General features: G+C 35.0%; 1 protein-coding gene across 5 annotated transcripts in view; it reads right to left on the bottom strand.

The window, feature by feature from the left end:
* Positions 1–21,187, bottom strand: part of LOC145967218 (uncharacterized) — a 197,490-nt gene that overhangs the window by 13,715 nt on the left and 162,588 nt on the right. For all 5 annotated transcript variants that reach the window (XM_083091883.1, XM_083091882.1, XM_083091885.1 and 2 more), the window contains one exon: positions 10,633–10,756. In XM_083091883.1, the coding sequence (XP_082948009.1) occupies positions 10,633–10,756 (124 nt within the window). The remainder of the gene's footprint in view (positions 1–10,632; positions 10,757–21,187) is intronic.

Raw genomic sequence — 21,187 nt, 5'->3', positions numbered from 1 at the left:
AGTTTCTTCCTCTATCCTGCGGCTCTTGCCCCTCATCCTTTCGCCCTTTTTCTCTCCCTCCCTTACTTGCCACGCGGCAGAAACCTCGGGGCATTTTGGTTGATTGAGTCGTCCCCTCGCGCGTTGACGTCATCCCCATTTACCGCGAAAGATAAACGTATAGGTGAGCACTAGCATCGGCGAGGGATGATGATAAATCCGTGCATCTCACCCTCGACGTGCGCCTTTTCATCCCGTCCGTTTTCGAGCTTCGTTTCCTCCCACTTCACCGATCTTGCGCTACTTTCTTTCCCCTTTTTTTTTCTTTTTTTTCATGTGGAGCCTGACAGCAGTCGAGTGGCAAGCAAATGGCTAATTAGCCGCTAATAGCTCAGCAAGCGTCGAACATCAGCCTTATGTCGGTAAGCGTTTCGCTTTGAACGGGAAAGTAAAACGACTTTCGTTCAAAAGAGTTTATTAAATAATAATATATTTCAGTAGAGAAAATATGAGAGACTGAACTAATAAAAATAAAAATAAAAATTATTTTAATATAAAAATTTGAAGCGCGTGTTAGTGAAATAAATTTCGAATAAATAAATAACAATATTCTATTTTTTGAATTTTGAATTAATTCAGGACAATGCTTCATATATTTCAAATTTAATTATTAAAATATAAATAAAATTTTATTTTATTTTTATTTTAAATTTTATTTTTTGAATTTTGAATTAATTCACGGCAATGCTTCATATATTTCAAATTTAATTATTACAACATAAATAAAAATGAAAATTTAACTATTAAAATACAAATAAAAATAAAAATTTAATTATTAAAATATAAATAAAAATAAAAATTGATCGCATATTCGATAACAGTTTGTCTTACAACTTATAGCATTCTTTTATGGTGCTGCATGGCATAATAGTAATTTTACAAATGAGTTTATCTCTATTTATCTTTAAATCTTACACTCGGCCTCGCGCGACCCCGGGGTTCTCTAGGTTTAATAGAATTTCTCGCGGCACAGTAAACGAATAATCACGTGGTCCGCCCCGAAGAGATTGCGGTCGCGGCAGCTGGTAGCAAAGAACACGAAGTCACATCCAGTATTATTTGCCCGTTGCTCTTTTGTGGCGAATGAACGACGTCGGCGCTGTGGGCCGCCGCCTCCTCGAGTTTCCTCTTCCTGGAAGCCGGCGAACGATAAAGGGGCTCTTTTCCGAAGCGGGAGATTTGCGGTCGTGGTCAAAGGAAACCAAGCACCACCGGACGAGGAAGAAAAGCGCTCGCAGCTTCAGCATAAAACGACGAGTTAATATTTCTCGTGAGATATCGTCGAGCGATATCGTGATATCTCTCGGAGTCAAATCCTGTCGGCTCAGAACAGCTGTCACGTGAAATCACGTCCGGTATTATTCGCTCTCCGAGCGATGACAATCGAACACGTTGCTCTAAATCGAGAGATCGCTTTCGGCACAAATGGAGTTCTCGCATTCGTCACGAAGTGCCTTCCGAGATTCGAGCAAGGTGGATGTCTCATTTATCAACATGTCGAGGAAAATGTCAATCTGCTAATGTGTATACAAGACATTCCACATCTAATTTGCGATTTTGATGGATTAAATTAAATGGGTGGACCAAGTTAAATTCTAGTCAAGAAAAATCGATAGATATTGATTGAGACTATATTTGATAAATACAAAGATAAAAGAAATAATAGTGATTCTATATATATATATTACATTGTTTATAATATTTCATGTAATCGCCAAATTACAAATATGTATACTTTTTTTATGTATCTCATTGTTTTATCACATAAATATTTTCACGTATATTCAGGGTCAGAAATGTTTTCCTACTTAAATTTACACATTTTGTGCAAATTTTGAAGGAAACCCCTTGAGTGCACAAAATAACATTTACAATTTAAAATATTGAACATCTATTAAAAATAGAAGTAAAATTTGTTAAAAACAATATTTAAATTTTGAGTTTTCTACGAATATATTTTTAAAATAATATTAGAGATATCTAATACAGAGTCGTGTATATGTGTGTGCATATATGTGTTACGTGTGATGCGGTTGAATGATATCTCAACGATATCTCGCTCGATAGAATCTGCGGAGCGGAATGGAACGATGCGGCTGCCAGGTGAAACGTGAAATCACAGAGCAGCGTTATTTGTCGTCTCCGAATGGCGATCGCCCGTGGCCCAGAGAACAACATTGATCGAGATCAGTCTGGATATAAGTGGATTTCCTTTCGGCTCACAATCGCGACGAGGAAGGTCTTTCAAAATCGAGTTGTATTCGAGAAAACTTTAGTGAAAGAAGAAAATACGCGCGCGATATGCCTCAGAAATTCTCTCTATAAAAATGTGTTCAGCTCATTATAAAACATCCACGCAGTTTATAATGATAAATCGTGATATTAATTGCATTGCATAGATTGATGAATGTAAAATAAAATACTAGATTGTTCCAATCTTATCTATTTTATAGCAATCTAGCACCGATCTTTTCTTAATCGATTTCCGATTTAATCATCAAGCATAAATTTACTTAGTACGTTAAAGGATGGATTAAATTTGTATGTACAACCATCTCTAATAACAATTTCTCGTCTATCGATCTTGACAAGGAAGCAGACATTTCAAATCCGAATCTCAAAGAGCCTGAGAGGAAGCGACATCTAGTAGACGGGATACATAGGAAAGGAAGATTGTAAGAGGAGGAAGAGGAGAAGGAGGAGTAAGAGAAGCAGCATAAGAAGGAGCAAGAGCAAGAGGATTCCGTCGAGGTGAAGCGAGAGATGTTTCGAAGATCGATAACAAGCTGTATAACTCTCTAGCTTCCATCCGAGGAAAGAGAAACCCTGTCTCTCTCTCTCCCCCTGGCATCTCTCGTCTTTTCCCTTCGTGCCCGCCTCGTCGCGTCTCCGACAAGCATCCTTTCATCAACGTCTCTGTGATCCAACTAAACTACCCTGACATCGACAAAACCAGGTCCGATGGGAGATAGACGCCTTTACGATACACACCTTAGCTCGCGGGGATACATGTGATTGTATTGGTGGCTGTTCGTGTAGCCTTTACAATGTCGCGTAATGCCTTTCTGCACAAAATGTTCTGAATGTTCATGATATGCGAATCAGAGGTTTTGAATGTGGATTAAATCTTTCAAAAAAGCTGTTTTTTTATTTAACACAGAAAAATATAAAAATAGAATAATAGAATATAATAAAAAAATGGAATAAATTAGAATAAACACAAATAGAATAAATAGAAAATCCATAAAATTGAATTATCTCGGAATATAATTATAAGATATAATATATAAAAATATTTTTTTACACACGCATTAAATAATTTAAGAAATACCAGGATCAATTTTTAATTTTTCTTTTTTAATTTTTCAGTTTTTTAATTTTTCTTTTGAAACTAGAATAATCAGTATAAAAATGTATAAAAATGAGATTATTTTCTTGCACACACCTTAAATAACTGAAATATTAAGATTAGTTTTTAATTTTCATTCTTCGAATTTACCAATATCAACAATAAAGAAGATAAAAGTTTGAATATTTTTTTGATGCAAAATGGAGTTTTATTTGCAATCTATTATACGTGTAGAGTGCCATATGCAACAGAGTTACTGCGATACAAGCTATCAGCGGTTTAGTACTTCTGTCGGCCGATCGGCGGTCATTAGTTACACGCTCACGCACGCATAATTACACATTCGCGCGTATGACATTTATTGCCGGAGATTAACCTGTTAGCTTCGCGGAATTATTAATGCGCTGCGTTTATAAAGCAGGGAGATGGAAATCGGGAGCGATCGAGCGAGCAAGCGGGCGGGTGGACGCGACTCGACGCAAACGAGTGCAAATGCACTCGTCATCGTTTGGCTACGTTTGTTTATCCACGCGTGTCGAATGTCTTACGTAATTGCCGCGTGGCTCGCGTGTACGTAAAAGAAATTGCCCGTTTTCTTAATCGCTCGCTTCCCGAGAAAATTTCTCAGGCGGTATCTACTTATTATGAGCGAATCAACGATGCGTCTCGTTAAGCGCGATGTAAGTTTGAAATATGAGCCTTACAAAGTAAGAATACAAACACATAGACAGATGTAGTTCAAGTCAACTTGGATTCGAGACAATAAAAGTACAGAGAGAGTCGAGAAACTATCTCTTCTTTTCATTGTAAATACTTTGATCAATTTTAGATCAAGATATAGAATCAATTTATTTTTGAGGAACATTTCAGAATACCTAATCTATTCTGATTAAATAACAAAATTAATATATTAGTTTTTACTACACTTTTAAAAAGAATAAGTGATAAAAAATTCAATTATTTGTTTTATAAGTATATTTTTTAACTAATTTTTAAAATTTCCGGAAATTGCTTGATGATTCATATATTACTAAAAGTTTTTTTATTTTTTTTTATAAGTAGATTTCTCTTTGACTCAAGTGGCCTTAAAACTTCCGGAAATTACTTAATGATTCATACGTTATTAAGAATTTTTATTTTTTTATAAGATTTTTCTTTAGCTCAAGTACCTTTAAAATTTCCGGAAATTGCTTAATGATTCATACGTATTATTAAAAGTTTTCCTATTTCTTTTTAAAAGTAAATTTCTCTTTGATTCAAGCGTCTATAAAATTTCCGGAAATTGCTTAATAATTCATATGTTATAAGAATTCTTCTATTTTTTTTTATAAATAGATTTTTTCTAACTCAAGCATCTTTACAATTTTTTAAAATTATTAATGATTTGTATATTATTAAGAATTTTTTTATAAGCAGAATTTAACGCAAGCATTTTTAGAATTTCTTAATTACTTGATAATTCATATGTTGAGAATTTTTTTATTTTTGTTATAAGTAGATTTTTCTTAAATTCGAACGTCTTTAAATTTTTGAAAATTACTTAATAACTCGTATGTTATTAAGAATTTTTCTATTTTTTTATAGTATATTTCTCTTTAATTCGAGCATGTGTAAAATTTTTAGAAATTATTTAACGATTCATATGTTATTAAGAATTTTTTTCTATTTTCTTTTATTATTTTTTTTATTATTTTACATTTTCTTAAATTTGAACGTCTTTGAATTTTCCAGAAATTGATTAATGATTTATACATTATTAAGAATTTTTCCATTACTTTTAAATATAATAATGTATACAGGCGAGAAGTTTCGAAGAAACGGAAGTAGAGAACGGAACTGGTGAATTCGTTATAAAGTAAGGCGGCACGAAGACGCAGCAGTCGCGAAACCAGAACAGACGTGCTCGAGATTCCGTCCCTGTTTTATTTCTCTCGCCGATATAACACGCTGGTAGAGCTCCTTACCCTTCTCCGTCGTCTTTTTCTCGTGTCTCCCCGGGAGTTGAGAGGGACCGACCAAAGAGTAAACGTGGAGAGAAGTAACAAGGAGATGAAAAGATATAGAAGAGGACCCGAGGAGAGGAGCCGAGTGAAACGAGAAAAAGAGGTAGAACGAATGTGGCGAGAAGGGGGGTAAATGGTAATGGAAGAGTTATGGGGATGAAGGAGGCAAAACAGAGGAACGAGGACGTAACAGCAGGATATCAACGGCGAACGACGAAAGTAATAAAACTTAGATGGAAGGCAGGCTCGGACAGATTGGTCGGCCATTCAATTGGGAATTCGACGAATTTATGGACTTCTTAATCTGCCATTATGGACGGCCATTTAGGAACTCTCTTTCTAGGCTTTGCCGCGTAGTTTATTCTTTCTATATCGGAGGAAGCAGAGTAAGTGATTTTATAGGCATTTCCGAGGTTGTGATGACGTGATCACTCGAGTGGAATTTTACAACAAAAATATACTTCTTGTTAATAAATATTATAACTTGATATGTCTACTCTATAGGCTGTTATATCCTTTCATGTAGATTAATAACTTAATTAACTTTAATTAATTTTATTTAATAACTTTAACTAATTTTTAAATAACCCAATTAACTTTAATTAATTTTTAATTAGAAGTTATTTTTTTCTACTCATATGCATATTTTTCTTTATTTGAATTTCTTATATTTAATTTATTTACTATTAAAATGCTAAAAAAAGATAATTGTTGTAAGTAGAAGGTGTACGTTTGTGCTTTGCAACATTTCAAGTCCGCCGTTTATTAAGTTAAATTAAACTTTACATTTGGATGTTACAAATTACCAGCACATTTTTCCCTCTAGAGAAAACTTTGGAAGTCCATTTCTCAGTTTTGACATGGAAGCGCTTGGTTCCTTTCATATAATGGTCGTTCATTTATCCTTGCTTTGCGAGGGAATCCAGCGGTGAAAAACAAGCTACTCGGTTCGGCTGCCTTCGAAGGAACGATCATAAAGTAGACCTCTGATGCCGTGGAGGAAAAAAGAGACAGAGAAAGAGAAAGAAGGAGAGAGAAAAAGAGAGATCACAGAATATGATGAGGAAAGAACGAAGGAAAAAGATAGAAAGAAAGAGGTAGAAAGATATAGAGATAGACAGGGAGAGAAAGAGAGAGAGAGAGAGAGAGGGTGAGAGAAAAAGCAAGAGAAGGACGAACAGTCGGGGAGAGTCACGATGTAGTTTTAACCCGACGACAACCACGACCGCGGCATTACACATAATACCTGTCTGACAAGCTACCTTACCCATGTTGTGTCAGCCGCGAGTCGGCTATGTGTATTATATACGTGTATGCAATTGTGTGTGTATGTGTATGTGTATGTGCGCGAAACACGCGCTTTTGTATGCGCGCAGCTTATCGCTCGACATGCACGAGTGTGTATGCGATTGGTTGCATGTGTGTCTGCATTGCACAGTCGAATGTGCCTCGAAAATTCGGCTATAATGGTCGACTTATTTGGGAAGATTGGCAATATATTTCGCGAATACTGGTAGAATTTTGCCAGTTGTATTTTTCATGACTTTACTCTCCACATACATCTGTAATTTATGTATGTGTTATATTTTATATACATATTTATATATTATATATTATTTTTATATTATATAGTTATATATTATTTTTATATTATTATATATTTTTGATTTATTATTTATATATCATTTACATAATATTTACTTAAATTTATATATTATTTACTATGTTGAGCATGAACTATATAGGCGCACGATAGAACGAATTTGGAGTCGACTTGTAATAATTTTGGAGCATTTTACATATGTTTAAACACTTAAACTAATAATTTATATCTACGTACACATTCATATGTATGAGCACACGTATTATGCGCCAATAGTGATATTTTGTCACGAATGTGGACGAAATTACAACGACGAAATTACAACAGGCGATGTGCTCGCGTGTCGTTATCCGTGTAGCGTGCGGCTTTCTTTATTATTTCCGCAGATCGTCCCAGAACGTATTACGACGAAATCGTTGTTGAGGCATGCGACGATAGAACTCGAAGGAGGCTTTCCTCCGCGCTAGATTATCTATTAGCAAAATTGGAATTAATTATACATTCGCTCGCAATAAAATTAATTATTCCGCCGGCGCGCGCGTCCCTCCTGGCGCACTTTTGTTTTAATTTCATTCCCTTATCTCAGTTTTATCTCACGTGCGAGCCGAGTCGAGCCGCGGCGCATTATTGTATCGCGTTTTATTTTATCGCGGCACATTATCATATAGGAAGCGAGGGGAGAGAAAAAAAGCATTCGAGAATTCTTCGCGTTTAATTGAGGAAAATATGGTATAGTTTTTTAGATACATTGTATTAGTAATTTCGCGCTTCAATCTTCATTATAAAATTCAATAGAAAAATTTACTTAATCAATTTTAAACGTTCATTACTATTAATACGTATAAAATTTACTAACGTTCCCTCTAATTTGTCAACGTTAATTAGTCCGAGTCACACGACTCATTAAGGACATTTCATATTTTTTCAGAGTATTAAGTGACTTGCAAAAATCTATCGATTAAAGTTTATTTCAAGTAATACGTCATCAAACGCACACGTACATGCTTTATTGTTTAAATATTTTTTTATTACCGGAGTCTCTGTACAAAACAACGAGCGATTCGATTTAGCGATGTGTAAAACAACATACGTTTCAAAGTTACGGAACGTATTCTAATGAGCATAAAAAACGCTTGAAATCCGAATAAATTAATCCGCATATTTTGCGAGCGCGATCGTTATCGCGGATTATCGCTACATATTTTTAACCATCGAAATGGTCTTAATAAGCTCGCAGGCGATCCAATTACGAAGTTTATCGCGTTTATTCTAATTACACTTATCGGTAAAAATACACCAGCATGACAATGCAACATTTCAACGCAACGTTGCGGTAAACCAGTCCGACAGTCAGGCGGCAAGTTACAATTCTTTCTTGCATGATTATGCTTTATAACAGAAACTTTGTTCTTTTTTTCCTTTTTAAAGCAAAGCGAAATAAAGCAAATATTTTCTAAAACTGAATACGTAAAATACAATATATATGTAAATAAAAAATATAAGATGCACATATATTATATTGGATGTATGGCAATTATATAATTGAAATCGATTGAAAGGCTATTTCAACGAAATAATAAAGTCGCTATTGCAACAGACTTTTATTTATCCGACTTTTCCGTTCAGTGAGGTATCGAATGGATATTTATAACCCCGAATCGTTCGAGCAGCAACAAGATCGATCGGGTGCTATTCCTATTACACCGTACTTTCCGAATGTTTACTCGGGGCAAATGATTGATTGATCATCATTGCTAGTTATTTTCAGTCGACACGAGACGATACGATTTTTATTCGACCGCTACCACAATAACGATAGTTATTATTTATTCGTGCAATTATTTATATGACACGGTCCAACCAGAACAGTTACCGCGAAAATATCGATTTCCCGATTATTATTTATTAAATCTGGGTAATGGAATTTTAATTCCGAAAAGCGGAATTTGAATCATAATTTACACAAAGCAAATCAAATTTCGATGTTAAAATCGAGAAAATTAAAATTTCATTTTATTCTACTAACTATATATTATCAATCCCAAAAATTATTTTATTAATAATTAGATTTTCATTTAAATCTTCAAAAAATATCGACTCTTAAATTTATTATCTATACATCTGTATTATCGAATTTTTCATCTAGCTAGTTGTTTTGTTTCTGACATTTGTTATGTGAATATACATTGATCGGCCATTTTTAGAACGGAAATTAAAAAGAAAATTAAATTCACCGAGGAATATTCCAAGCACCTAAATTCGTCAAACATCATATTTCAGTAATAAAATAACAATCAATATATAACTAAGAAATATTATAATATATAAATAACATTTTTCTCGTATTAAAGCATTACTTCAATTAATAGTTGTTGCCGTATAAATGACAGATAAATAATATTTGTTCGACAAAAATGATGTTTGTAATCTTTTTTTCAGGAAGCATCGTACAATTATCGTTTATTACTATATCATGAAGAAAATCGCGAGGTAAGCGGGGCTCGTTTCCTGCGTTCTACGTTTAAACGACGCGGTAACGGTGAACATCATTTTATATAGCAACTCTCTAACGATGCTTAATATTACTTAATATCCCGGGAAAAACAAGTGGACGGCAGATGCGGTGATTTTGCATTGAACGATAGAAAATGTGCTCGTATAAATAATCCCTTAGGACGCCGATTTCCATAATAGCACGGACTTTGTATGAGCTACCATTAGTGTTATTACTGTTATTCAGCGGATTGCAGAAATTCGATAAATCAATAAGTACCATATGACTTTATCCGAGGAGCCCGAAGCCAATAACAGCGTAATTCGATGGAAACAAATTTGACAAGTGAGTAACCGAGAGAATGTGAATACATTTTTAAATACTCATTTTCTTGTTACTTTACTGACATTTTTAAGTGTTGACATTCAAGTCCTTCGTATCCTTAATGAGCAGTTAAAAATGAAAATATTGTTAATTTAATATTTATATAAAAGAATTCGAGAAAAGCGTTCGTGGGTAATATTCCATCGAGAAACTACATATATCGCGAAAAGAATTAATAATTAACATTAATTAGACGAGTTGCAAGAAGTTTTTATTAGAAAAATAGATTAATCATTGGATAATCGATTATGGAATATTATTGAAGATAACTTTAGTTTTTTAATTAAATAAAAAATATATTATGCTAATTAGATTTTTCAAGTATCTCAAATATGGATTCAATTAAACTTTCGGATCCATCTAAATTTGTGAAAAGCATGTCGTTTAAAATTAATAGGGAAAAAAATATCCAGTTTCAATTAAATCTGCATCACTTGTGATATATAATAATTATATAAAAAGAAGAACCAATAATATTGTTAAAATCAGCGTATAAAACTAATTTATCAAAATGGCTTTTTATTCCCGATAAAGAAAAGAAATCTCATTTCATCGATCAATTTTAATCTTCAATGTAAAAAACATTAATATTTAAAATTATCATCTTTTTAGAAAAACGAATACTTCAAATTATTACCTTTCTAAGGTCAATTTTTATCTAATTCTCTACAGCTAAATAGGAATTAAGGAGAGAGTAAGAAAATCGTAGGTCTAAGATACAGAGATAAATGGACGAATTAAGCTGTAACAAACTTCTTACCTCCTTCGGTCTCGTGCCAAACGATGCCCTCGAGGGTGACGGAAGTGCCGGGCTCGCAAGGTCCCAAACATTCTGGCTCGGTAATGGTCCCCACGCTGGTCCCAACGCACATGTCGGACATGTCCTACAACATAAAGTGAACGACGAATGGTAAGTCGAGATTTCATGTATAGATACTATATAGGATAAATTTTAAAACTTGCTGCTAATTTCGTGAGACAAAATTGTGGGAAATAAATATAGAGATTATATTTTATTATTTTAATATACATATAATAATACTGATTTAAAAAAAAATCTTGCATCTTATTTAACTGTCAAAAACTAAGTTGTTGATAACGCGTGTTTATTTTCTAATATTATTGATAGCAAGGACTATATATTACTGCTACATATTGATTAATACAATTGTAAGAAGGACAATGTATATTGTTTGTGATTAGATTGAGATAATCTCGTGTGTGTCCAGGGACTTGTCATTCCATCTATGAGACGATCTCGTTACGCTCAGAAACTTGCATTCTAACTACGATACGGTCTCCTAAGTTCATACGAGAATATATCAAAAGCGATAGTATGACTGAACGATGAAGATGCTAATTACGATCCATCAGAGAGATCAGTAAAGAGATCTCCCTTGTATTTTATACGCAAATTTATCAAATTATTTATATATCTCTACTTTTTCTTTCTTCCACTTTAACTTTAAAATGCAATTTTTTACGCAAATTACATTTTATCATCAGAACGATTGAAAGTGCAATGATGGAAAATTTTAATGATTACTGAAAAATTATAAAAATATTTTCTTTCTCAAAGGATTTCTATTTAAAATGTTCGACATCTGAAGAAAAATAAATTATTATAATTTTTAGAGAATTATGTTACAATAATAATATATACTATATATAAATATAAAAATTTAAATTTAAAAAATATCTAGCATAAACGATATTTATGCATTTTTTATTAAAGCTTTTTTTAAATTATATTTTTTAAATTATATTTCGATTATAAATTATTATTACATACTATTGCAAAAAAATATTCGAAATATAATAAAAACGTTTGATAAATAAACTTTAATATTTTATCAGCTCACCAAATTTAAAGTTTATGTTCCTGTAGAATTATAAACAAACCATTGAAAACAAATCACTGAATTGTATTGCAATTTTACACAATTTTTATATAGAATATTAAATTTATAACTATTTCTCTTAAATTTTCGAAAAACTCAGTACTGAAAAGGTTGACGTGTAATTAATGTTTTTTTTTAAATCAATCGTTTACACTCGTTCACTAGCGTTTTGTTTCTTTCATGCGATCGTGAAAATTGTTTTCCTGAACAATTTATCAATATTTTAAAACAAATTTATTTCTTCTCTAAAATTCTATCAGCAATCATTGTAACAATCTTTAAGATTAAAAAAATATCTAACTTTAGCTACATTTTTTTCTGCATTCTTTTTGATTTGATGAACTATATATATTATGAGAACAAATTTTTTACTTTTTAAACTTTCTTTCAATCATTCTTTTAACAATAGCGTCATTTCACAAATTTATTTACCTTTACTCTGCAATTCAATTGACCTTTTTACATATTTCGTTTTCTCTTCGATTTTCACAGCGGTTTACACATCAAAAATAAGTTCTTCAATTGTTAATTTTTTGATAATGCTAGGATGTTTTTTTAACAATCGCGAATTGGACCCCGGATGGCCTCGGGACGCGATAGTACATAGCCGAGGATATAAAAGCAATTAGAGGAGATCCAATTAACTAACTGGTCGGTGGAGCGCCATCGTATACTCGTGCTGTGTCGCACGCTGTTTATGGAAATATCGACCCGGCCAATATTTTGCCGAACGGACGCAGACGGTTGGAAACGCCATGGCCGTTTACACCGGGCTTGCAAATAGAAACGCGAGCCGGCAAGAGCGTTAAAGGTTGATTTTCACCTATCACGTCATGTCGCTGAAAATTACAAACATGTCATTCTCGCTCGGATATTGTATAGCGCGGAGCTATCGATTCTGATTTACACCCGTAAAAGCCGATCGTATTTTAAAAAATCTCAGCCACGTGATGAAATTTTCCACCATCCGCTTTTATAACTTTTCTATCATAAACGTTTCTATCTGCATTAAACATATTTCCTTGTCTACCTTTGAACAGGAAACTTAATGCAATAGAGTAACAGATTTTTGTTTGAATACATTAGTTTTTTATTGTCATTATTATATCATAAATATAGCTACATTAAGCTCTGTTATTTTATTTGCCATTTTTTATTATCATAATTACATAAAATTTTATTCGTATATAAACTGCATTTAAATACATAATACGGCACAATGTAGAAACGCAGCCGGTCTGCTGCAGGTTTAAAAGCAATTAGCGAGATGTCTACTGAATGAATGCGCTCTGCTGGTCGCGGTAATTTTCGCGGCTCGATGCAAACAAATTTCCATTTTGGAAAACAAAATCGCCGCGCAGCCGGGGCTTTGAGAGCAATTAGCGATGCCTCGCATAATTAACGCGCTAATTAGCGATGCAATTTCGAGTAGTGCGAGCATATAACTTTTTCACATGTCAAAATATCGACACCGCGGCTGTCGCGGATTTTTCATTTATTCACCCTTCGGGATTTAAATATCGTTCGTTGTATCGCGATATATTCGCAATATCCGATATTAATACCTATTTAGGTGGAACGATTTTCAAAGCGTATATCCGCTCGATAGTGTCAGTTATCCCTCATGTGAAAAAAATAACTCTCGATGATAAAATTTTCTAGAAAAATAAAATTGACAATAATCTTCGATTATTGATACCATTTTGGTGAAAAAATTGACTTTACATTTAATATTTTATTTTTGTCTTTATATGTTATCAAAAATTATATTCGATTGATATCCCGCATGAATTGACTTTTAAATAATTTTGACACGTGCCATATTAATCTGAATAAATTTATCGGCGTTATCGTTTTGGCATAAAATAAAATTTACGCCGGAAATGTATTTACGAGCGGATTGACTGAACGTATCGAAATGCATTAACGTGAATAATCGGAAAGAAAAGTGACAGCACGTGTGGAATGATGGATCCACATATGTACAGGATAGAGATTTGTATCTCTCTCTTACTTTTTCATAAATTCAAAATAATTTCAATAATTCAAAAATTTATTAATGGAAATCTAATTGCAGTTAAGATTTTTAATACATTATGTATTTTCGTGAATATTTAAAATGACGAATAACAAAATGTTATCTATCTCTCTGCATTTCTGAATTTTAATTCAATAAAGACTGAAAATTTTAATTCCAACGAAAATAGCTTAAGAGATCATTCATGCTTTCGCATCTTCGTTAAAAAAAGAAAGCAAAAACTTGAAATTGATCGTAGAAATGTATAGCTGAGAGCACAGATGACGGTTTCGAGACATTCCACGGATGAAGGGTAAGGACAGAAGGTAGGTAGGTAAGTAAAAGCACGAAGGAACAAGCGCGCGGTCGCCTGTCGGATCCGAGATTACAATGGTAGTTTGAAATGCAAATCGCCGAGTTTATGCTTGGTTTCCATAATTACAGAAGCGCGACGCGCGTGTTACCTCTCATAATGTACAATGCACACGGACCGACGTAATCGTGGCATTGTTCTGGCGCGAAACTATTTCGCTATGTTACGACAACGACGAGTCGGCGATGCGAAAGGACAGCCGTGAAACGCGAGATGTGACAGCCCGCAAGAGGGAAGAAAATACATATTGGAGCGTCGCCAGCGAGCTGCAATAGAGAAAAACGACATTGTGTCGTTATAATCGACGGACATTAGAGGAAAAAAAAAACACGAAGCTTCAATAGCCGAGATATTGATACATCTCAGACATCAAGGATATCACAGGAAACGTTTAAATCCAACGATAAAAGTAAAAGAACGATTAATCATAGACACGAATATAAATATCATCGAGAATAACATGGATAAACATTGAAAATTTTATCACTCGATATCTTTATATAAATATTAGTCCCCTTTGTTCATTTGAAAGTTACAACGGGTTTGTTTAATCGTATTCCGTTGGGTAAATATGACAGCGTTTCATTTTAGCAATTGCAATTTTAATCTCAATTTTTTCCGAGTTAATGAGATTCCTAACTAGTCGTTAATTATTCCGCGTCTCTTTTTTTCTGCGAGCATAGCAAACAGCGGCGAATAATTCTTTGCGGGAAACAGAGTTGACGCAAGTTGTCCAGGAAGGACGTTTAGAGGGAAACTGTCACGAGCACGTGCGCGGATCGTGCGTAAAGATCGCAAAATCGCGTAAATCGTAAAAAGTATGCGGAGAACAGTCGCGCGGAAAAAACACGGTGATAAAAACTGAAGAGTCAAGGGACAGCTTGGACTATACGTGTGATATACATTTGAAGAGCTCTCGTCAGCGCGTGGTGTGGATTCAATACAAGTGCGATCAACATACATGTTGCATCGTGCGATCAACATATATGTTGCATCGTGCGATCGAACGATTCTTTTTAACGTTTCGAGAGTTAAAATTGAACTCTCGTTCATGCGCGTTTTCCGACGCGCATGACAGAGAAAGAGGAAAAGAGAAAAAGCGCAGCCGGGAATTTCTGGGGCGCACTTTCCAGCGTCGACTGACAGCGACCGCCGCTTTATACTCGTCGGCGCCATTATTGCAGTAAAATTGACACGGCTAGATGGATAGTATAATAAATTGTAGAGCGGAGAGAGAATAATATCGTCCCGGAAAATGTTACCCCTATTATTGCAGTTATTTCGATGAAATTGTCGGAATAAATTTGTTATACGAAGGGAATATTGAATAAAGAAACACACATTATTGTAAATTATTGTAAATTGAAAATGATTACTCTTTTTAGAATTATTTATTTCTGGGATATATATTTGTGTGTTTATAGCCAACTTCGATTTACATCACCAATGTTAGTAAAATCGAGAAACACGTCACCGCAAAGTTTCCCCACCGTCCTTTATTTTCCCTCGCTATTATTGCACGTTTCCTGTTGTAACGATTTCCTTCATCAAATTCTTTTGAAGTGATCAATCATTCATGATGCAGTTCGTGTAGTGGCTACTATACTAGACAAAAGCCGGGTATCAAGTATAGCAATCAAGAAAATTGATGTGAAACTTCCGAAGTATACGCGTGTCGACTACTAAAGATGTAATATAGATCCACGGCACAAAGAATGTTGGATGAGTATATGTATTTACACACATGTGTATATGTAAACATATCTATAATATATTAGCAATAAAAATATTGTGTATATTTCTCGATATATTTGTCGATTAATTGTGATTATTTTTTAATTTATTTTGAAAATAAATGATATACTTGTTTACTTAATTTGCTCAAATATTAATCTCCATATATATTTATAAAAATATTTATCCATTTTTATTTTTAAATTGTAATCCTATTTTTCTTAATCTGAGTTCAATTTCGTTTATAATCGTTTACAATTTTGTAATAGATAAATACAAATATAAATATCATAACAGATTTAGATAAGAAAAATCGGGAAAAAATGATCGACAGATAAAACTATTGCTGTTGAATTTTAATCATCACTTAATAATGATCAAGGACGGTTTTTTTTGACACTGATGTAGGCATTTAGAATGCAATTTCGCAATCACAGATCGTCGGCGCTTTTAAGATGACAAAGCGAAATGCCTGCACGTGCCTTTATTCGAGCATTGACATTGTGCATATTTTACTGTGTAGGTGGCTATACTTACGTATATGGTTTAGTGCAACTACATTTATAGTTGTTCTCATATATGGCTATTCTTATATACATTCATGTATGTGTGTATCTACTTTAAAGCATGATTCACTAACCATTATATATGTGAATACGAAAGACGGTAAGGGCAAGCTGTAACTATTTTATAATCAGCTATAGAGAGGATCGAGTTTACTGCCACTTCGAGCCAGAAGCATCGGTGGAAAAAAGCGAGGGATAGAAACGAAAGGAAGGAAAAGAGAGAGAAAGAAAAGAGACCGATAGATATAAGTAAACCGACGAGAGCCACCCAAGGGTGAGACGGAGATGTGGAGGGCTTTGCGAGACAAAGTATATCGGTGTATTATACTCGGGAAATATGAGTTCGTATAAGAGCGATACACATATCGCGTTTTATATATACATTCTCCTTACATTTTATTTACGAGCGACATGAAATCGTCGCCGTTATCGACCAACGTTGGCAATGACGACTTGGGTAATACTGGCGACACATGTCTGATGTGTATAAATACATAGTTTGTCTAAAAACGACTGCGACAACTAAAAATATCTATCCAACTATCAATCAATGTATACGTCGACAGACTCGGATGAAACATTTAGTAAATGTCGTAACGAACTTGTCTGTAAGATTTGTTACAAGCACGGAAATTCGACAATAAATAATGATCTCGAAGCTACTACCGGTATTTACTTTAACTTTCTAATCTTTTAATTTCCCTCTGAGTTTCATAAAAGCGCGATATACTTTCGCTCGTATACATTTGTTACTTTAATATAGATCTTTGTGAAAAAATAAAAATGAAAAAATAAAGAAAAGATACTTTTGAAGTATTAAGCATATGCATTTGATCCTTGAAATGCGCTGTGATCTCATTTTTATCTCTTTCTCAATCTTTACTTTCTTTATACGTAACCTGCTATTCTTTCATTTTACGATATTAACCTCTGTATGTTATAGAACATTTCTCGAGAACAAATTCCAATGGACTGTTCCATTCCTCGGCTATATCGACATTTCTTGATTTAGCACACAATTCGGAGGCACCTCGTGCTTCCCCTTTATTTCACGAGATATTCCTTCGCCGGAGAAATATAATAGAGTTATCGGTCCGTTCATCCCCGAGATCGTCGACGAAAACAAGCTTGTAGGAGAAACGCGTCACTTACCTATAGTTCGTCGAGTACGGTGTCACGGAAACAGCCAACAGCATTCCGATAGATACGGAGAGAGAGTAAGGCTTTGAAGAGAAATCTCACCGTTGCGAGGTTTGCCGGTCCCTTAAGCTCGAGGAAGACAGCTTTATGAGGGTCTCAAGATGAACGCGAAGGGGAAGCACGAGTCAATCCAGACCTTCCGTCCGTTACGGAGGGGACGAAGGAAGAAGAGAGAGAATTTTATCTCGCCTTGAGACCAAGCTTCTTCAGGCATATAGTGAAATTGCATATACGTCTATGTCTTTGTACGAAGAAATAAACGCGAACATACAGTAGACGATGTACGATAAGTAATACACAATTGAATACAAACAGTGAACAATTGACAATTCGAGAAAAAAAAAAATGCGAAAGAAAAAATATATAAAAAAATCTATTGGTTTTCAGAAAAATCGTTACAATAAATATCGAAATAAATAACATATAATATAATAAAATAAAATATAATAAAACAATAATTCATTAAAGATGGGAAAAAGAATTAAACGTATCATGGAAATAAAAAGAATCGTGTATTAAAATTGGAATAATAAGATGAAACAAAAGTCTCAACATTTTTCTTAACTGGAAATGAGTATTATTTGTCAGGAAAAATCGGTTTCACAAATTTCTATATATAACAGAGGAAAAGAGAAAAAAGAGTAAGACAGGGAAAGACTATAAAAGACGGAAATGTTATATTGTGTATTTTTCGAGAGAAAGAGAAAATGCGTCTGTAGCTCTTAAGAGATCGTACAACGAGGTCAAAAGAGGGTGGAAACAGCCGTAATGGAGCACATAGGGAGAAAGAAAGAACACAGGCCAGAAAAAGAGGGCAAACAAATGCGACACGAAATAGAAAGATGGCAAAGAAAGAAGCGTAAATTTACTCACACATAGAGAGAAATGTCGTTGTAAATACATGAGACGAATAGGGAACGAGATGAGGAAGAAATGTAGAGGAATTTCAAGATTATACATGCCAAGTAACGGATAATTCCTCTTTCTAAGGTTTTCACGATTCTATCACGATAGGCTATTATCTAATGTCTGTCTATTCTTTTTACATTCATGTATAAATTTTATTATTCCTTAGATTGTTTATTTGTGATGTATATATTTTAGAAATGCACATTGCACATATACTAGACCTTTGAAATCTTTCTTTTTATATTTATCATTTTTTTATTCTTCTAGGTGTATTATAAATACAAACATGTTGTATTTATTAATATTTTTATGTAGAAAATAAATATTCATATAAAATATTCTCTCTCTTTTTTTAGAACTTCGCTCTATAAGGTCTCGTTATATAATTTAATGCGAATTTTCCAATAATGATAAAATTATATATCGACTCACATTCAGACAAGTCTGCGTACGGTGGTATTTCTTTATCGTTTCAGGTATTCGACGTGATATCGAAATATGCGCCGATATCTGTCGGGACATTCGGCTTCATAAAATCCGCTCGGTAGAAGCGATTTCCGACACGCGAGCGATTTCCATCGAATTACGTAAATCGTGGCGGCACGTGCGCGATACGTTGCGCGTCACCCGGTAGATATAGAAAACCACAAGGAGGAAAAGGAAAAAGAGGAAGACAGAATCGAGGGAGAGGCAGCCGGACGCGAATAAAAGTACGAATAAAAGAGCGAGAGGATGGCCAAAGAACGAACAAAGGGGAGAAGCGAGAGTGGTCTCCGACTGCAATATAGCTCCCAGGCTTCCTCTGGCGATGGCAACAAAAGAGAGAGAGAGAAGTAATGATCCTTAAAACAACGACAATGGTGCCGCGCACGGCGCGATAAGCGCTCGGATATCCGGCGAGTAGATCCGGATCTACTCGTAGGATCTAGAAAAGAATGGCGAGAAAATCCAGCTCGCTGCAGCTTGTGAGAAGCGCACTCGCTCACGCTCGCGACTACGTTATTAATTTAATTGCCGATCAAACGATGGGTCGATTTGATTACGGCCGCCGATATAGCGGGTGGGTGAGAAGAACCATTGAGATGTGGAGAAGGGAGAAACGGATGGAGAATGATGAGGGGGAGGGGGGGGACGCGAGGGATGGCGGAGAGAGGTGGGAGCTCTCTCTCTCTCTCTCTCTCTCTCTCTCTCTCTCTCTCTCTCTCTCTCTCTCCCGGCGCCATGTTCACCACTCATGAATATATTCATAGAGACGCGAGTAGCACGAGTGTATGCCGACACGAACGAGATGCCCTTCCGCTCCCCGCCTCTCGTCCTTCTCTCGGCGCCCTTTTCCCTTCCCTCATCCCCCCCTCCCGCGCCGCTTACATAGCGTGTGCACGGCAATGCTCGCCGGACGAACACGTAACAAGTTAACAAGTAACGCCGTGCACGGCGCGTTAATCTACGCGCACGATTCACGCAAATGCATAGGTAGCGCGTACACGAATGCGCATTAGTCGCTGCACATGCACTACGAACGAGCACTGCATCGGGACGGATTAGCGGCGATATAATGCGCGCCTTGTTATTTCGAGGGTGCCGCGCTCCCTGCATGTGTGTCATGTGTGTGCACGTGTTCTGTCTCTCTCTCTCTCGCGCGCGCGCGCGCGCTTTCCCTCTGCGTGTCACATGGTTCGAATTTCATGCGAGTTTTCATAACGCCCGTTCGAGCTCGCTCGCATGCTAGTAAAGGGTTGTACATATAAACATGAGTTGCTGATGGAATAGCTGTATATGAACCTGTTAAAATTTGAATTTCGTCTACTAGGACCACTGAATTTATCTCCGAGAATTTTGAAAAGTCATCTCAATGATGTTATTATTAATACGAATTATACTTTGCGTAAAATATATACTTATTGCTTGTAAGATTTTATTATATTTTTAAAATTAAGTAGCACTTGTGAGTCGATTCACGCAGAGAAAAATCGGCGATATCTCTTTGATATCGTCTCAAGTGCTAAGATCTTGAAACCCTAGAAGATTGAAGGACCGAAGGATTTAGAGATTCAAAGGTCCCTACAAGCATCTAAGGATTTAAGGATCATATTTTAGACTAATTCTCCAATTTATCTCGGAACGAAAGGAATTTAAGACCCAAGGATACTTTTAAAGATCGAAAGAAAGATATACAAGAAACTAAGAATACAGGTACATTTTTCAAAAGATTCTACAATTTAAGTCAAGCATAGATTTGCAACATTTATGAGGCGGAGAAGTTAAGAATTTTAGATACAAAGAAATATGAAGAAAATCGATCAAGTCAAAATACAAAGTTCCAAAAAGCTCAAATGCTGATACAAACAGTGCTTTTAAAATAGAAAAATAATATATGTAAAGATACGCACTATATGGTAATGCACTTAAGAAGAAATGTTGAACGGCTAAAATATTGCGAGTCGCTTTGTAGTATCTGTTTTTTAGTGGTTTCTTTCGAGTCACGTAGCGTGAAGGAATCTCGGAAAAAGGCGAGGACCCTCAGGGCGCGAGCTGCTTGATCCCAACGAGACTGAGTCGGAAACTAAAATGATGGTTACGTGAAATAGTTACAGGAGCGATTCCGTGGAAACCGG

This window comes from Camponotus vicinus, unplaced genomic scaffold (assembly GCF_025532165.1).
Source record: "Camponotus vicinus isolate PSW18456_S1 unplaced genomic scaffold, iyCamVici1.0 SCAF_2, whole genome shotgun sequence".
Lineage (NCBI taxonomy): Eukaryota > Metazoa > Arthropoda > Insecta > Hymenoptera > Formicidae > Camponotus > Camponotus vicinus.
The sequence above is the reverse complement of the archived record's forward strand: the minus strand, read 5'-3'. Positions and strand labels throughout refer to the sequence as shown.